The following is a 19,695-nucleotide window of genomic DNA, read 5'->3' as shown; positions in this document are numbered from 1 at the left end:
GAAAATCAAGAATTTTTTTTTAAAGCAAAACGGGAGAAATTCACCATCACTATTGAGGAATGCATTAAACATTAGTAACATTAGCAGCATTTATAAATATAAGTGTTCTGTTATGGTAGGATTTCCAGCACTACCCTAGACACAGCCACCCTACCTGTCCCCATTCCAAATTGAATACACATGTTCAATAGTCTGTGTGCATGTGCCAGTTAGGTAACATGTAAGATCCTAGATGCCTATCAGTATTTTATTATCCATCCTAAAGGAGTATATAAAATGTGTTATTTTACCACAGAAGATCCCAAGAAGAAACAACTTGATAATACACAGGCTTGTCCTCATAAAATTGGTGAAAAGCCATGGATTCCTTTCCGGAACAATTGCTATACCTTTATCTTAAAACATGATCGATGGAACCAAAATAAAAATGAAGATGAACGCTTTCATTGCAAAATGCTCAGTAAGTAACAAAGGATAAACATTTGGCAGCCAGTTATAGCAATAAGTTGGTTTGTTGATGATTACGTGTCGTTTAGGGTAGAGGTGTACAGAGTCTGCCATTGTTGGATTTGGCAAAATATCAAATTATCCACAAATGTTTGCGCAAAATACTGAACCACATTTGCACACACAGATTTAAGTAAAATCTAAAACGAAGTGACCAAAAAAAGGTCACTTTTACTTGCCCAATACTTTAAAGTCACTTGACTTTTAAGGTTTGAATTTGGTTCAGTTGTGCTCTAATAATCTTGAGGGACACTAAACACTACTGTACTGCACTGCTTAACCACAGTACTCTGTTGAATAATGTAACATAATGAAGGTTGAGGCATGCTGGGAGCTGTAGTCCAGCAACCTTGTGGTTATATTCTTAAAGCAATATTGCACAATAAAACTTCTCCCCAAATCTCTACAGCCAGTGACTGCTTTAAATTGCAAAAAAATCTCCTGCAGCTGGAGTTGGAAGCTTTAAGCACAATTTCCCAGAAATAAACCGCTCTGTCCTTTATCCTCATGTCTGATTTCAGTCCAGTGTAATATAATGAAGACAAAAATGACATAATTATCTCTATATGTAAGATAACAGCAAGATGCCTGACATAATGTTGCGAATCAGCATTCTTACTGGACAATTCATTTGCATTTATAGCAAGGTTTTTGATAAGCCGCATCCTTATTACTGAATTTTCTTGCATCTATAATAACATTTTTCAGCAACTTCGCTTGAAAAGCAGGGGGCACTGTGGGACTGCGACACTGTTGGGGTTACAACCCAAAGGCAACATCATTATTGCTCAATAAAACTTCCTCCAACTCTCCAGGGCCCAGAGCAGCAATACCATGCAAAATACTCCTCCAATGAGAATCTCAGGTGATGAGTGTAAATCTGGCTCCATGTTCTTTGTTCCTGCAACTGGAGTTGGAAGCTCTAAATGCAGGTTCCCAGCACTAAACCAGTCTTTCCTTTATCCCCATGGCTGACTTCAATGTAACATAATGAAGGCATACATTTACATAATTATCACTGTATGTAAACTACAGTAACAGCAAGTTGCCTGACATAGTGCTGGGAATGAGCATTCTTATTGGTCAATTCTTTTGCATCTATAGTGACCTTTTTATCAGTCAATCATTATTTGTGAATTTTGTATCTATAATTACGATTTTCTATAGAAAACTAGGTGGTGCTGTGGGACAGCGTTATGATAAAAAGATGTGTAAAATATTGCATATTGTGTGGGTTATTTTACATTATGCTAACACCAGTTTGGCCACCGATATTTTACATTGCTTCAAGCAGAAGTCACTCTAAGAAAAACGCATAAAAAAAACATTTTTTAACTTGGTGAAGCCTGGTGATTTGTGGTGTATTATCCTGTCATTTATTAGACAGCATAATAAATATGCCCCTTAGTACCAGTGGGCGCATTTAATTAAGAGCATCACTAAAGTTTGAGCTGGAGGTTGGTTGGACTTTTGGGGCATATCTACGGTCTGCCATCAACTGAAAGTAGAACAGAATTTTTTTAAAGCTATTACTTTCGTGCATGTATTTTATTTAGTCACTGCGTTGTTTTTCTTTTCTTATTTTACAGACCCAGATTCAAATATTCTGAGCATCAAAGATGAGGATGAAAAAGAGTTTATATTAAAGGAACTCATACCATACAGCGACTATGTTCAGTGGGTGTTGCTGGGAATGCATTATAATGCAATCGGTAAATTATGGGAAATATATCCACTCTTAATAAATGCTGTGTGAAATGTCACCTTGCTTCTTGATCCTGAAAAATCCCTGAAATTTCATGCAAAGTGTATAAGACCGAGAAGTATATAAAAAACACATTTTACTGACACGTTTTTGCCCTCACATCTGATGATAAACTGGAGCATGAGCCTAGATTTAGGCTCTATGAATTCTTATGGTGGAGGGTTATATTTTTGTTTGGGGAGGCTAAAAATGCCATACATAGGATTACCAACTCAAGGGCCGAAAGTCTAAATACTTAATGGTGTCTTGTACAAAATATTGATTTATGCAGTGAGAAAATCACTTTATTTCATTACTTGTCGCTATTTTTTTTTAAAAAAATGGCTACCTACACTGTATATGTTTCTTATACAGTGGTGTGAAAAAATATTTGCCCCCTTCCTGATTTCTTATTCTTTTGCATGTTTGTCACACTTAAATGTTTCTGCTCATCAAAAACCGTTAACTATTAGTCAAAGATAACATAATTGAACACAAAATGCAGTTTTAAATGAAGGTTTACGTTATTAAGGGAGAAAAAAAAACTCCAAATCTACATGGGCCTGTGTGAAAAAGTGATTGCCCCCCTTGTTAAAAAATAACTTAACTGTGGTTTATCACACCCGAGTTCAATTTCAAAGGTTATAAAGCCATTTCTAAAGCTTTGGGACTCCAGCGAACCACAGTGAGAGCCATTATCCACAAATGGCAAAAACATGGAACAGTGGTGAACCTTCCCAGGAGTGGCCGGCCAACCAAAATTACCCCAAGAGCGCAGAGACAACTCATCCGAGAGGCCACAAAAGACCCCAGGACAACATCTAAAGAACTGCAGGCCTCACTTGCCTCAATTAAGGTCAGTGTTCACGACTCCACCATAAGAAAGAGACTGGGCAAAAACGGCCTGCATGGCAGATTTCCAAGGCGCAAACCACTTTTAAGCAAAAAGAACATTAAGGCTCGTCTCAATTTTGCTAAAAAACATCTCAATGATTGCCAAGACTTTTGGGAAAATACCTTGTGGACCGACGAGACAAAAGTTGAACTTTTTGGAAGGTGCACGTCCCGTTACATCTGGCGTAAAAGTAACACAGCATTTCAGAAAAAGAACATCATACCAACAGTAAAATATGGCGGTGGTAGTGTGATGGTCTGGGGTTGTTTTGCTGCTTCAGGACCTGGAAGACTTGCTGTGATAGATGGAACCATGAATTCTACTGTCTACCAAAAAATCCTGAAGGAGAATGTCCAGCCATCTGTTCGTCAACTCAAGCTGAAGCGATCTTGGGTGCTGCAGCAGGACAATGACCCAAAACACACCAGCAAATCCACCTCTGAATGGCTGAAGAAAAACAAAATGAAGACTTTGGAGTGGCCTAGTCAAAGTCCTGACCTGAATCCTATTGAGATGTTGTGGCATGACCTTAAAAAGGCGGTTCATGCTAGAAAACCCTCAAATAAAGCTGAATTACAACAATTCTGCAAAGATGAGTGGGCCAAAATTCCTCCAGAGCGCTGTAAAAGACTCGTTGCAAGTTATCGCAAACGCTTGATTGCAGTTATTGCTGCTAAGGGTGGCCCAACCAGTTATTAGGTTCAGGGGGCAATTACTTTTTCACACAGGTTTGGATTTCTTTTCTCCCTAAATAATAAAAACCCATTTAAAACACTCATTTAAAAACTGCATTTTGTGTTTACTTGTGTTATCTTTGACTAATAGTTAAATGTGTTTGATGATCAGAAACATTTTGTGTGACAAGCATGCAAAAGAATAAGAAATCAGGAAGGGGGCAAATAGTTTTTCACACCACTGTATGTTTCCTATATGTTTCTTTCTGTCCTTTTAATAACATTGGCAACAAACAGCAATATCAGTTTTTATGCTAATCATAATATATCATTCAAACCACTTTAAGGGGGATATTTACGAAATTAGAATTTTTATGGTTGGGCTTTTTGGGACAAAAACTCGAATTTTTGTGGAAAAAAAACCTCAATTTTTCGAGATTTATTATACCCCAATGCTGCAAAAAGCCAGATTACAAAAATCCGCCGTCTCATACTTGTCGAGGTCATGTACAAGTCCATGGGAAATGTACCGATCCCATTTTAAAGTTATTGTAGCCCGATTATCCAAAAAATTTAGGCATTTCGGGAAAAAAGTCAGAAAAAATCGTACGAATCTGGGTTTTCGCTCGATTTTATCGGATTTTTTCTTGATCCAATTTATTCTAGTTGTTTTAGTAATAAATAGGGTAAAATCATGATTGGTCAAGCTTTTTTATTAAAATAATGAGCTAAATTCAGATTTTAGTAAATAATCCCTTAAATGTCTGCCTTTTCATTACTTGTTATACATATAGTTCACATATAGTTACATAGTTAAATTGGGTTGAAAAAGGTCAAAGTCCATCAAGTTCAACCCCTCCAAATGAATCCTAGTTCACTACCTGACAAATAGGAGGAGGCAGGATTAGCTTTATATGTACCTCTTTCTGTTCTCTGCTCTAGGTCACCGACAGACATAATATTTTTATTGTCATTTTTGCATTATTTTGCTTTTAGTTCAGAACAGCTTTCTAGTTTGGAATTCTAGCATGGTTACACTGTAAAGGAACCTTTAAATGTGGATCCAACAGATGTGTAACCTGTGATAGGATTCACATATCCACGTACCAGAATTTTGTAAGCAGCAGCACAGGCAGACCTTTTGAAATACAAAGCTTATGAATTGCAACACCAAGTTCAAAGCTTGATGAATTGCAACACCAAGTTCGTAGTGTATTTGCTAACTTGTTTAAAGTGCAGAATACAATATGTGGGTTGCCTCTCGAGGAGTCTGAAGTGTAGAATGAGGGAGCACATCCATCAGATTACCTCCGGTAGTAAGTCCACAGTGGTGTCTAGGTACTTTATGGAGTGTAGCGGAGGTGATATTACACAATTAATGATCCAAGGAGTCTAAAGAGTTGAGCCCTCTAGGAGGTGGGAACCTGACGGATAAGCTTTTCCATAGGGAAGCTTTCTTGATTTTTAGCTTGGGAACGCAGAAACCAGCAGGATTCAATCTGAGGTTCACTGTAGCCTGTTGTATTTAGAACTTTTAGAACCTTTAGATTGAAGGTTGCCATAAAAAATTCTAGTTTGTAGTTCAGCATTTTCAGTTCTGTTCTGAAACCCTCATTTACTTGTTCATTTATTTATTTTTGTTACATTATGCATTTACGTCCATGTGTCAATATACACATTGAGTGGTGTTTTTTACCCAGTTTTTGTTCCACAAATACAGGTATAAGATCTGTTATGTGAAATTCTGGGGACCTGGAGTTTTTTGGATAAATGATCTTTTAGTAATTTGGATCACCAAACCTTAAGTCTGCTAAAAAAAGCATTTAAACATTAAATAAACTAGTATTGTTTTGACAATCTACATTCATGCAGATTAGTTAACATCAACTTCAAAACCTTCCCGTAATTTGGACTCTTTGTCTGTGCAGTGTGTATGGCAGAACATATACATATCTTTACTGCATGAATGCTTAGCCAGATAGGCCAGAGGAGTGGGTTGTAAGGACACTGGGCGCAATAGGTCTAGTCTGTATTTAGACATCATCCCTTCCCCCAACTCCATGGTTTTCCTGAGGTTAATTATTACGAAGCTGATAATAACTGCCATTTTTTGTTTCTGTGGATTTAACTCCCAGTAACAGACTAATATTCATAGTTGCTACACATTTTATTGGGGATCTGATCACCAATTTGTGTGGCTATATTACTGTATATACATTGTTTCCTTTTACAGGAACCTCTACATGAGCCTAAATTCTTTCTTACTGTACACATACATCTAGGTGAATATTCAGTCTTTTATTTTAATCTGTTTATTAAAGATTACATTTTAGCATTTCAGTATACCAGCATCCAGTTCACAATATAATGACATGGTGTGCTTAAAATGAATTACTTTTAGGCTTTTTTTTTATCTAATGACTTACTAATTTATTATGGCACAGTGTTTGTAGCATTATCATTTGCTGTTCCATCATCATTTGCTCCACAGAGAGAAAGTTCCAGTGGGATGACAAGACCTTTGTGACATATTCAAACTGGAGGTGGGGAAGAGAAGCTACCAATCACAGTTTCTTGGCAGTTATGGCCTCAGATGGATATTGGGATATACTTAAGTTGAATATGGGTGACTTGTTTTTCTTCAAACATAAAACCGCCTTGGTCTGCAAGTTGGAACTGGGTAAGTCTAGTAATCCTTCCACCGTATGTATTCATACCTGATAAATATAGGACTTTTTTTTAAGTTATAGATTTGTCCTAAAGCTGGCCATAGACGTGCAGATTTTATTCTTTGTGTGACGAAAGAGTGTTTGTGTCAATGTAACTACTAACTAACCAATCAGATTAAAATAAGTAGGAAAAATAACAAATCAGATGATGTTCTGGTCATTAATTGACAGACAGCATTTGTACAAAAGTTATGTCAGAGAAATACTAGTGACAGTCACCCATGGATATAGTCAGACATGCAAAGATATCATTAGCCAACAGAAATCTTCTAACCTGTCTGATCAATTTAATGACAGATATCCATGATACGAAAAATGTCAGGATAATTATTCTCACACCACACATGGTTCAAAAATCACACAAAACAATGTTTTGTACAAATGTATTGTTGTGTCTATGGCCAGCTTTAGAGCTTTGAGCACTTGCACCTTTACCATTAGTAATTTCCTTTACCCTAACAATAGTTTTCCACTGCAATACAATAAAGCAATCTTGATTTTTATACTGACAATATTAAGAAATGGGAAATTTACAAAAATATCTGATGATGAACAAGTTAGGAGGATGGAGGGGGGGACGTCTACATGCTTACCCCTATGTATGGAAATCGCATGAATACAGGGAGGAATATAAGTAATATGGTGGTGTGGAAAGTTTGTCACAGCTTTGCAGATTTCATAGGAGTCTTTTACAAAATCCCTGGGTGCAAGTGCAAAAGCACTAAGGGTTTCAAAAGTGCCAAAACACCTACATCCCTCCCACTATCCACCTCTCTTCAAAAGAAGTAGAGAAGAAAGGATGCATACTTTCCACTGAGGAAGGGAGCTGGAATTCCCAAAACACTTGGTTTGCCTGATTTGTTGTAAGTGTGTGTCCAAATAAAAGATGCGTTGTCTCCTTATAGACAGGCTTGACAACACCAGTTACCAGGCTCCATCTATGTCCTATCAAAACACTCAGTACCATATTATCGAAAAGAAGGTAAACTGGCATGAAGCTATTAAAGAATGCAGAAAGATGGGCAGCCATCTAGCCAGTGTGCACAGTGCGGACCAGGAGGATTTCTTACAAGAAATTGTGAAGCATGATGGTTTTCCACTTTGGATTGGATTATCAAGCCAAGAAGTAAGTGGAAATCCTTGCTTTTTTTTCTCATAACTTCATAAAAGCAGCTATAGGCAGTAATAGACGCAGACGTGGTTGAACCACAACTTTCAGAATTCTACTGAAATTCAAAAGCTTACCACTAATACTTTCACTAATAGTTAAATGCTTCTGGTTTTTTGGATGCGTACTTTAAACCTTTTCTGGTACAGTATGGGAACTGTTATCCAGGATGTCTGGGACCTGGGGGTTTCTGGATAACGGATCTTTCTGTAATTTGGATCTTCATACCTTAAGTCTACTAGAAAATCATGTAAACATAAAATAAACCCAATAAGCTGGTTTTGTGTTTTATAAGGATTAATTATATCTTAGTTTGGATCAAGTATAAGGTACGGTTTTACGGTTTTATTATTACAGAGAGAAATTAAACCATTTTTCATTGAATTGTTTGGATAAAATGAAGTCTATGGGAGATGGCCTTTCTATAATTCTGAGCTTTCTGGATAATGGGTTTCTACAGGTGTGGGACCTTATATCCCGGAAGAATAGGTCTTAGAATTACGTAGATAATGGGTTGTAATGTGGAGCACTGAGCTTAAAAAAAACCCTCAAAACAACTGTTTGCAATAAATTGCATGCCTCATGTTACGGCCATTACATCTTTCTACCAATATTCTTAAAACTTCCAATCTTCATAATTTTTATACTGTATTCCCCTATGCTTTGTAACACAATTCTGCTGCTGTATTTATTGTAACAGGTAGATACTTCCAGCTATGAGTGGTCTGATGGTAATAGTTATGATTACTTTCCTGTGGGGTACGAAGTGCCAAGAATTATCGGAAACTGCGGTTTTCTGGACACAAAGGGATTCTGGAATTTGAAAAACTGTATGGAACCCTTAAATGGTGCAATCTGCTACAGTTCAAGTGAGTTGTGAAACATATTCATTCTCTGCACATATTTCGATAAAAGCATGTTATTATTCTGGCCATTTTGTCAACCAGATGACTACAGCTCCTATTTCCAAATGTTGGCCAGTTCTACACTAGATATGAAGTGGCAGGAACGCTGACCAGATTCATCCCTTCTTTTCCTAATAGGTACAATGAAATCAAAGGCTGATTATGCTTTATGTTCAGACACCCCTGGAGAAGGAGTGTGGGTGCGCAAGAACAATTTTTGCTATGGATTTGACGAAAGCCTTTATAATTATTCTGTGTTCAGCAGTGAGAGAGCCAGCAGTATCTGCCACAACCTAGGTATGCATGTGTTCTGCTTTAAAGTGGATGTTAGAGCTAAGCTCCTGCTCTGTATCAGTGCGTTGATAATGAGAAATAATGACAAATGGATTATTTAAAAACTGTGTGTAACACAACTGAGAAAGCCTGGTGGATGACTAGCGAAACGTCTTCAAGAGAAAAAAAAATACAGTCCAGTTGATTTGAATTTTTACTGTAGACATACCATGACCTGGGTGAATTATAAACTGCACAGACCTGTACCGAGCTTTCTTTTCTAAGGAACTAACGCTCAATCATTCATTAAACAATGCATATACCCTTCACAGCAGTGCTGCTTCACCCATATGTTACTTGACTACAAACTCCAGCATATTACTAAGAGTAAAACCATGTTCAGAGTGTAGTCCTGCAACCATAGGGTTACATTCTAGAAACATTGCACAATAAAACTATTTTTCAAGTAATCCAGAGCATGTAGCCCAGCTAATGCAAATTTATCTTCTAGTGAGAAGAGAGTAATGATAATTTTCATTGGATAAGTCTCTTGCTTTTTACTTTTTCGGGAGCAACAAAAACAGTGTAAGAGAATGTATATGTCCCCTTTAAATTAAAATGAATGCACATGTGGTAGACCATGATCCTGATGCGTTACATCCCCTTCAATTCTCGTTGGCTCCCCACTCTCTTAGGTTACTCATCATGGAAATAAGATCACCCCCATCCTGCATGTCACCGGAAACCCCATAGAAGTTTGTAAGTGTCCCTGCATTGAGGGAGACCAGAAGAAATTAATACCAAGGCCCTCCAACAGACACAATACTTCAGCTACATTGTATTTGATGGGGTAGCGATATCAGTTTTGCACCCATTATCTAAATAATTGGCTAAAGGTACAAATAATGTAACAATATATGCTTATATTAAGCACCTTTGTGTTATTAATTTGTGCATGTAGATCCAACGTCTGAGGTGCTGTCCATTACCGACGTAGAAGAAAATGAATTTGTCAGCCAATATCTAAAAGCGAATGCCTTCATCACCAATAAAGTCTGGCTTGGTTTGGATCCACTGTCTTTCAGTAAGTGGCTATTCTGTTTAGAGACAGTATAGGGCTCCTGTGTGAAAGCAAGTGCAACGACTTACATGTAGTGCAGTGATCGGCCTGCTTTGATGCATTGCTCACAATTGCACACAGGCTGAAAACTACAGACCCATGTATTAAGGGCAAGGGCAATTCACCGCATGGGCCTGCGCCCATACAGACACAATGGTTTCGGGTGCAGACACAGAAGAAGCTGATTTGAGGATTCAGGCTTATTCTCAGCCTGCATTTATCGCTAGGTTGAGAGTTAGCCCAGAGTGCACTTGGAACTATCACAAACTAGTGAAAGAAACATTAACTGAACATGTTTATGAGTTGATTACTATATTTGGAGCATTTTCTGGCCTGTCTGCAAAATGGCATCTCCTCTGCCTTTTATAAATGCAAAACAGAACGAATGTTCTGTAATGTACTAATATATTATGTATCATTTACATGATGGAATGTACTATAAGTTGCCCCTGTATAGAGTTATTGGGTTCAGTTCTTTTATTTGTCTATTTTTATCCTGTTTAATATATGGCTGTGGTCTGTTACCCACAATTGTGCCTTATTCATTGCTTGCTGGATGCAGGATTTTCAGGGATGCTGTAAATTAACTGGACATCTGGATGATTTTTAAGGTCCATGTGTGGAACTGTAATTGACTGAGACACATATGTGTTTGTACCTTTGCAGGCAAGGAGCTGAAATGGTTGGATGGCACCTCTATACAATATACCAACTGGGGCATAGAAGATGAGACAGCCAAGTATCATTGTGCCATTTTCTATCCAGAAACCGGGGTATGGCACAAGGTGTCCTGCGTGCCGGGCCATGCTAGAGTTGTCTGCAAAGCACCCCTCAGTAAGTTCTACTCACTCCTAATAGTTCACAAAATCCTGATCCATTTTAGTTAAAGCTTCATCAGTCTAACATACGTTCACGTTGCTGTTTATTTATATATATGTACATTATATATGTGTGTCTACGACATCACAAGTATCAGGTACAGCAGTAGAAAAGTGCTTTATGCATGCTCTCTTAAAGTGAGTTTGCAACTTCAAACACGTGTGAATAAATACAACACTATTATAATAACATTCAACATTAGATCACTTAGCGCCAATTATTAATGATGACATCACTAAGCAATGATTATATCTGATTACATCATTAAGCACAATTGATAAGGATCGAATTTACAGGATATTAATGGCTCTCATGTAATAGATACAGTAACTGCACCTTCAGATTCCCATGAGAATGAATCCTAACTGATAACTGTTTTAATCCTCGCTGCTTTCTGTCCTGTCATTGCAGAGTCCGTGAAAACTGGAGCTGCTATTGGATTTGCTGTATTAATTATTGTTCTCCTGCTCATTGGCCTTGTGGTATATTTCTACAAAACCCAAAGACCCTATTTCTCTTCGACAGTTCGCTACCAACGCACTGATGATGAAACAGAGACCATGGTTGTAAACTCTCTTGATTAGAACTCTGGTACAAAACATTGGTTTTAATTTGCACAGGTTGTGTGTTTTACTGTTTGCGTCTGTTCTGTTTTTTTATTATAATATTTTATCTGACGGCTTAATTTATTTTGATGTGTTAGATGCGGAGATGTGAATTTTCTGTTTGCTAAATTGCAGTTTAAAAGAACAGTCCTATGTGTATCAGGGTTGGGCAACTGCTGTTGTCGGACTGTTTTTAGCCAACGTCAGGATGTCAAGAGTTGTAGTTTGACAGAACCTGGAGCCCTGCAGATGCCCATTCCTTAGTTTGATATACAGTCATAGGGAAGCAGTTTTTTATGTATATTGATAGAACTGCATAGATGCATGCTGTATTTTCAGCATGCTGTGGGAAGCAGTTTTCTTTTGCACTCCTCGCTTCCTTGCCAAATGATTGTGCTTAGAAGTCGTCAGGCACAACAGAGCTTGTTAAGGACAAGTTAAAAAGCTTCCCCAGCCTGCTCTTTTATCCACATATGAAACCTGAGCTATTATATTATATCAGTATCCCTAGATGGAATAGGGGGAAAATGATGCTTCTTGCAAAAGCAAGTCATTATTTTTTTGCACTGCAAGGAACCCTTTAATTGAGCCAAAGTAACATTGTCTTTTTGTTTGTCAAATTCTCAACAGTGTCTTCAAGCTGAATGGAAGGCGTGTGTAAATGGTGTACATTGATAACTAAAGATAACCAAGCATAATGCTATACATCTTGAATACTTATGTACAGGTATGGGATCTATTGAACCTTATCTGTTACATGTATGAGATCTGAGGTTTTTTTGAATGAGGGGTCTTGCCGTAATTTATTTTAGTCTACTAAAAACATTGAAGGTGGATAATAGATCTCATACCTATTGGCGCATGCATGCAAATAGATAAGGAAAAAAGTGAATTATTAAAGTCCCTGGCTGACACAAACAGGATAAAGCTGTTAATTAATTTTCATTTAATAATTTAATTTTAATAATAAGTTCTTGGTTTTTTTTTTAAATAAAGAAATAGCTTGTACATTAGAGGTTTGGCAGTAATGTGATCATGTGCTTTAAGGAGCCTATTTATCATGCTGTGTAAAACATTGGAGACAAACATCAATCAGATTTTTACTTTTGTAAACCAATCAGATTTTTACTTTTGTTTTCTAACTTATAGGTGACTGTTGAAATCTAATTGATGATTGGTTGCTATGTGCAACATCACCAGTGATTTTCTTTCTCCAATGTGTTATACAACATGATAAATAGGCCCTTAAGTTTTCGAACTCGTAGCTTTCAAATGGCAGACCATTAAATGCTACCTGCTGATTGGTTTCTATGAGTTATAACTGTTATGTTATTTTGTACAGAACTTTTATTTTTAAAAAGGGGATTTAATGTGTTATTGTTCATTTGTGAATGTCTTTATGTTTTCTACCTATAAATTGTTCAAAGCTTAATAGACTCTTGGGGAAATTAAAATATATGATATTGAGATAAAATAAAAGGGGTGATAGGTTTTACAGATTCCCCGCCATATTCACAAACCTCTAGCTCTACTTAGGTTTTTTAAGCAGTTTCCCTTAGTCCCTCCTAAATCCACCAGTCGGTCATCAAGTGAGTACCTGTTCTTTATACTAGTGCCTTTCAGAGAAGACAGTGTCTGCCTCTTATAAAGACTGGTGTGGGAGAACACATTCTTTATAATCTAAATCTTCAGTTCATTTTTCATCTGTCTGTAAAGTTTCCTTCTTTCACCCATAAATGGAGTCAGTAATTTCAGGGGGATTTCTGCTTGTAAATATGGAGATTATATTTACACCACTTTTATCACCACTTTTACTCCAAAAACTTGCTTCCTCCACTTTTGTGAATCCCTCCTTTATAGAGACTCATTTACAAAGAAGTTGCTGCCACTGTGTCACTTTATGATTAGCTATATTATTATATAATGCATGTGGGGCCTTAAGTGGAACATTTATGTTCTACTTTTATGGAAACAGTGAGAGGCGCCAAATAGTTGGGACCTGTAGTATGTACCTTTGGAGCAGTAAAGAGCCCCTGTGGCCCTGTATTGGATTTGTTGGCTATGCTGTTTTTCTTGCAGGTGTTTTATTGGCTCAAACCCTATTTTAAAACTAAAATAGATGCCAACTGCCTCCATTTCATGGAGAGAATGGCCCAGCCCTGAAACTCTGTAGAAGTTCAGAGTTCCAATTGCTAAAGTGGTATAAAAGGCACATATTCGGAAAAACAATATATAACCTGCAGTCCACTAGATGTTGCTGAACTCCAACTCCCAAAATCCCACTGACATATGAAAAGCACAGTTAGTGATAATGTGGCATAATACAAATGGTATTAATTAGCTATAATTGTAAGGCACCTGTGACTATAATCACTTTATTATCTGTGTATTCATTAGAATTACTGTAAGTGATGTACCAAGCTTTTTCCGGGTCTCCATGCAAAACAAAATCATGAGCCCGCCAACCAGTTCATAAAGACAGTCGCTTATATTAAAGTGCCTTGTGTTACTGACAACCACCCACCAAATTTGTGGCCTGTTTTCCTGGAAAAATGGACATTGCAGACAGATGTTTTCAATTAAATGTGGTGACAAATGGAGATTGAGCAATTGTTTTCTCTCCCCCTCCAGATTCACTTTGAGATGTAAGCCCTCAATAGAACCTCCCACTGCTGTTTCACTCTTCAGCTCTATACAATAGGCAGCCAAACATGTGTAGTTTAAGATAAAAGCAGATGTAAACCTTTAGGGCAGAGACACAAGGGAAGATTAGGGGAGATTTAATCGCCTCTTCTTTGGGTGAATAATCTCCCCAAATAGCCTTCCCGTCTGCTAGAATCTAAATCGCTAGCGGGATGGCACTCGCTTTGAGCGCTTTGTTTTCCGAAGTCACCCGAAGTTTCTTCGTGAGGCAACTTCGGGCCACTACGGAAAATGAAGCACCCCGAGTGCCATCCCGCCTGCAATTTGAGAGCCGGCATAAGGCTTTTGCGGGAGATTAGTTGCCCAAAAAAGAGCCATTTTGTCGTCGGACGACTAAATTTCCCGAATCTTAGCGTGTGCTCTTACCCTTGGAAGGTATGAATGTAAAATTAACCTTTCTCTAAGCACTTTTGTAATGTATGTTAATTATTTTGTTTGCTGGTTTTCAAGATATAAGCGTACATCCCTGCAACATCCCTGATTTCCTAAGTCAATAGTGCAATGCCGTGATCTGCCTAACCTCACTCCCTCTGGCACTGTCCAATAGATCAACCTCATATTTAGCTGCAGGAATCAGGACTGTCCCATGAAAACCATTGGGAAGGGGGCTGTACTCACTAAGACGCATGTAGGCACCCAGGTGAGATGCAACATACTGCGTCGCAACCTGCGTTCGTGCTTACATGTTGCATTCATTTTGGTGCAACAGGTGCAATGCAGTTATGCCGTGAGGTGCAGGTGCTGCAAGTAAATCAGAATTATGGGGGGAAATGGTGATTTGCACTCAAAATTGCACTTTTTAGACTCCTGTTTATAAATATAAACCTATAAAGCAGGGCTGTCCAACTGGCGGCCCGCGGCCACCCCTTCTATGGCCCCCCACATGCTGTGTCTGTTTACCATATTTAAGATTTAAAAGGTATCACTACAGAGATTAACTGGCCCCTGCATTGTTTAAACCTCAAATTCAGACTAATCCCCTGTATTGTTCACACCTGTGATCCCCCTGTATTATTCACATGTGTGACACCTCTATTGTTTATATCCTAAAGCCTGTACTGTTCACACCTGAGATCCAGACTGAAACTGCCCACATTGTTCAACTGTTCACACCTTATTCAAAATGCTAATGGGGCACCAGCACTGAGTCACTGTATGTAGAATGATAGATTTCCCTGTCTCCTGCTCTGTTCTGCCTTCCCTCCCTGTGTGTGTCATACTCTGCTTGCCCAGTGCTGCTTGTGTGTGACATTCTCTGCTTGCCCTATGCTACCTGTGAGATGTTAGCATTTGGAAATTGTTGTTAAGGGCCCCTAAGGTGTTTAATCATGTTTTGGGGGGTTGTTGTATTATCCACAGGGGAGGATGAGGAATATTGATATAAGGATATGTTTTAACGTGCTTTAAATTTTTCACATATGAGTGATGAGGGATTTCCCTGCAGTGAGCACCAACCATTTGGTTTTTTGGTGTGCTGCCACCATTTATGTGGACATGATCTTAAAAGTTCTTGTGGTAACATGGGTGTGGTTTAAAAGGGGCAGTGGCCAACACTGACTACTATTATCGGCCCTCCACCACATAGACCAGTAAAATGTTGGCCCTCGGTACCAGAGAAATTGGACAGCACTGCTAAAAGGTATATAATTTGTTTGTACATGTATTTTACTTGAAAGGCAAGTTGTGGAGCATAAAACTTACAGCTACTGCTAATTCTGCTGCTTGAACACTGGTAATTAACTGTGTCTGATATTCTAAATGTGTTCTTATTAATTTAAATTTTAGATATTACCAAAAATTGCATTTGTTCATAATAATAACTTAAATAAAGTGGTAAGTTGTGCTTTTTTGACTGGTGTGTGTTTTTTTAGTTCCTGGCTACACATACAAAGTTTCTGATTTCAGCTGAATTGCCAAAATAATTATACCATGCTGCGGTTTGAGTTCCTGTTTTTAATAGAACATCTCTTTGCAGCCTAACCCTGTCTGTAAAGGCTTTATGAGATGATTATTCAATAAAGATTTTTGTCTCTTTATACCCAGTGTTATTGACCCTCATTACTGGAAGCAAAAACTTTATTTTGTGTGAACAACAAAACTTATCTGTAATGGCAGAATAATGTTTCTTTAGTTGACGAAAAATTCAAGATAAAATACATGCATCTAAACTCAAGGGGTAATGTGAGTGCAGCGATATCTAGGAAGTGCTGAATGTAAAGTGAAAGCAATTGCCTGCCCCACCTCTATGCCAAAGTCATAGAGGGAGGGGCAGGCAATATTTGATTGACAGCTGAAATTTTTAAATGAGTTTACAACAGCAATAAATGCTTAAATAAAAAAGTGCCATCCCGCCGGCGATTTGAGAGCCATTTTTTCTTGCCCCCTCCTGCGTTGCGCTCTTTCTTCCGTTCAGCCGCAGGCGAGGGCAGGAGTAGACATTGGGAAGGGGGCTGTACTCACTAAGACGCATGTATGGGCCAAACACAGGTAAAATGCAACATGCTGCGTCCCAACCTGCGTTTGGCGTCTGTGTACAGCCCCCTTCATAATAATTGAGTGTGTTTTACTCCTGCGCTCCCCTGCGGCTGAACAGAAGAAATCGCAACACAGGGGAGCACAGGAAAAAACGCCCGTGTGTAAGATCCATTATTGTATTTATTAGTAATCTGCAAAGTCACGATCTGCTGCAGAATAAAGGTACTTTCTGCTAATGTGATCACTACTGAAGTCAATGTTGTTATAACAATAAAACATGAACTATAGAATGTATTGTACTTGTGTAAATAATTAATAATAGATACAAGTGCACCTGTTGATGCTGGGGAACTCGGGCGCTATTCCCACAGCGCATTTCCCTCTGTTGCATTCATTTTGGTGCAACAGGTGCAAATGCAGTTATGCCGTGAGAAGCATGTGCTGCAAGTAAATTAGAATTATGGAGGGGGAAATGGTGATTTGCACCCAAAATTGCACTTTTTAGACTCCTGTTTATAAATATAAACCTATAAGGTGTATAATTTGTTTGTACATGTAAATTTACTTGAAAGGCAAGTTGTGGAGCATAAAACTTACAGCTACTGCTACTACTGCTGCTTGAACACTGGTAATTATCTGTATCTAATATTCTAAATGTGTTCTTATTATTTGAATTTTTTTATATTACCAAAAATTGCATTTGTTCATAATAATAATTTAAATAAAGTGGTAATGTTGTGTTTTTTTGACTGGAGTGTGTTTTTTTTAGTTCTTGGCTACAGATAGGAAGTTTCTGATTTCAGCTGAATTGCCAAAATAATTATACCATGCTGCGGTTTCTGAGTTCCTGTTTTTAATAGAACATCTCTTTGCAGCCTAACCCTGTCTGTAAAGGCTTTATGAGATGATTAGTCAATAAAGATTTTGTTCCAATTTTTATTTAACTTCTTTTTTTGGCCTGTCTGTGGAGTTCCAGAGGGCCCAATAACTAATTTTGTCTCTTTATACCCAGTATTATTGACCCTCATTTTTTAAACACTTTAGATAAGAATGATTTAAACTTAAAATTCACAGGGTCTTAAACAAAATTACAATGTACACTTTTTGGATTTGGAATTATCAAGTGATTTATTAAATGTGAATTGTACAGTTTATCGAAAATAATGTACAGGTAATGCTTTGCTTCATGCAGATTCATGTCACCTTAAGCCTGTATGTAGGGGAGTACCCACAGGACAGTTTTGTAAGTTAAAAGAATACTGTAGCCATGAAGCAGATTTTATTGTAAAGGCTTGTGAGACCAATTCCTAGCAAGAGGATATAAGATTTGGAAAGCGCATTTAAAATAACTCTGAAAAAAGATTATTAGCAAAATTATTGAGAGAGGGAAGTGATAAATAGAAAACATCTGTAAATAAGCCGACCTTCATTACCTCCTATAGCTGCCAATATGGTAAAATAAAGCAAATTGGTAAAAAAAAAAACATCAACTCTAGATAATGATAGCAAGTTAAAGGGGTCCTGTCACCCCAAAAAATGATTCCCAAATCCTATTTTATCATGTTAGTCAAGCAAAATGAACTTTAATTATACTGTTAAAATTATTTGAATCTTGTTTCCTTCCATCTGGGAATTCCTAATTATAACAAGCAGGCAGCAGCCATTTTGTGGTCACTGTTATTAAGACAAGCCTTGTGTCATCTCAGAATCTTGTTTGTGCACCAGAATGGGGGACCCAATGTTCATCCCCATGCCCTGGTTAAACAATTAAATAGTGTAGAGGACAAGGGGAATGTGAGTGCAGTGACATCTAGGAATTGCTGAATGGAAAGTGAAAGCAATTGTCTGCCCCGCCTCTATGCCTAAGTCATAGAGGGAGGAGCAGGCAATATTTGATTGACAGCTGAAATTTTTAAATGAGTTTACAACAGTAATAAATGCTTAAATAAAAATTCAAAAGATTTGGATTTCATGTTTAAGTTAAAAAGGACTTTTATTATACAGCTTTTTATGTCTGGGTGACATGTCCACTTTAAGGGAGATAATGAAGGACGGTTGTATGTTTGTCGAAGGGCCCTCTCCTTGGGACAAATTTTGTCCCCAAGTGAATTTAAAAGCCAGAAAGCAGAATCAAGTTGGCTGGAGACTGTAGGGACCTACAGATATGGGGCTTCATGATATGTAACATGTTCACACATTTATAAATCAAAAATATTTACTAGTACAAAAATTGAGAAAGAATACAAAATGAACGGTTTCATTAACTGTAATACAACATTTACAGTGTACCTACTAACATGTATGTCTTGTGGCAAACAATATGTGGGATGCACAACCTGCACACTTATAAATCGTATACACGAACATAGTTAAATAGTAGCCAAGAGTGAGAGCGCTACAGTCTCCAGGCATTTTGCAAAATTTAATGGATAGATAAAGTAAAACCACAAAGCAGAGGAGGGAATACATCTAAGAAATAATTACAACTGCAGGTTAAGTGGATCTTCAATTTAGCAACTCAGGAACCAAATGGGCTAAATATGAAGTGGGATGTGAGCCGCCATGTTTAAGATTCAGAAGATGTATATACCTTAGAATACAGCAAATTACAACTGTAGTTTAGATGTAATACAACTGTAATTTAGATGAATTGATTTTAATCAATATGAGTCTTTTATTAAACAATTTAAGTTATATTATATGGTTTTGACTAGTGTACACAGAACAAGAAAAAGTATAACAGAATGTGACAGCCAAGAAAGGCAATTTGGATGTGTCTCTTCCAAATAATTAATAAGAAATATTACATTCTCAAGCGTTTCCATTCCAGTTTCTAAAAAAAAAAATTAAAACTTCTAAAAACGTATGATACAAAATAAAATAAAGGATAATAAAAACACATCTGTGTGTTTTTTTTATTATCCTTTATTTTATTTTGTATTTTTTGATTGTTTGTTTTTCCTTTGTATGCAACTTTATTAACAGCCTTACCTACACTGACGCATGATGATGTCATAC

General features: G+C 37.5%; 1 protein-coding gene across 3 annotated transcripts in view; it reads left to right on the top strand.

Annotated features, from left to right (window-relative positions):
* ly75.L (lymphocyte antigen 75 L homeolog) overlaps positions 1-13,743 on the top strand; it is a 45,674-nt gene extending 31,931 nt beyond the window's left edge. For 2 of the 3 annotated variants that reach the window (XM_041577526.1, XM_018235836.2), the window contains exons 27-35: positions 296-460; positions 2,097-2,219; positions 6,312-6,500; positions 7,455-7,675; positions 8,418-8,586; positions 8,761-8,919; positions 9,857-9,979; positions 10,682-10,849; positions 11,306-13,743. In XM_041577526.1, coding sequence (XP_041433460.1) covers positions 296-460; positions 2,097-2,219; positions 6,312-6,500; positions 7,455-7,675; positions 8,418-8,586; positions 8,761-8,919; positions 9,857-9,979; positions 10,682-10,849; positions 11,306-11,478 — 1,490 coding nt within the window. In that variant the 3' untranslated portion in view covers positions 11,479-13,743. The remainder of the gene's footprint in view (positions 1-295; positions 461-2,096; positions 2,220-6,311; positions 6,501-7,454; positions 7,676-8,417; positions 8,587-8,760; positions 8,920-9,856; positions 9,980-10,681; positions 10,850-11,305) is intronic. The other variant, XM_041577525.1, reaches the window with a different exon arrangement.
* Positions 13,744-19,695: the final 5,952 nt, after the last annotated feature.

Source organism: Xenopus laevis, chromosome 9_10L (assembly GCF_017654675.1).
Source record: "Xenopus laevis strain J_2021 chromosome 9_10L, Xenopus_laevis_v10.1, whole genome shotgun sequence".
NCBI lineage: Eukaryota > Metazoa > Chordata > Amphibia > Anura > Pipidae > Xenopus > Xenopus laevis.
Note: the sequence above shows the minus strand (reverse complement) of the source record. Positions and strands in the feature narration are given on the sequence as shown.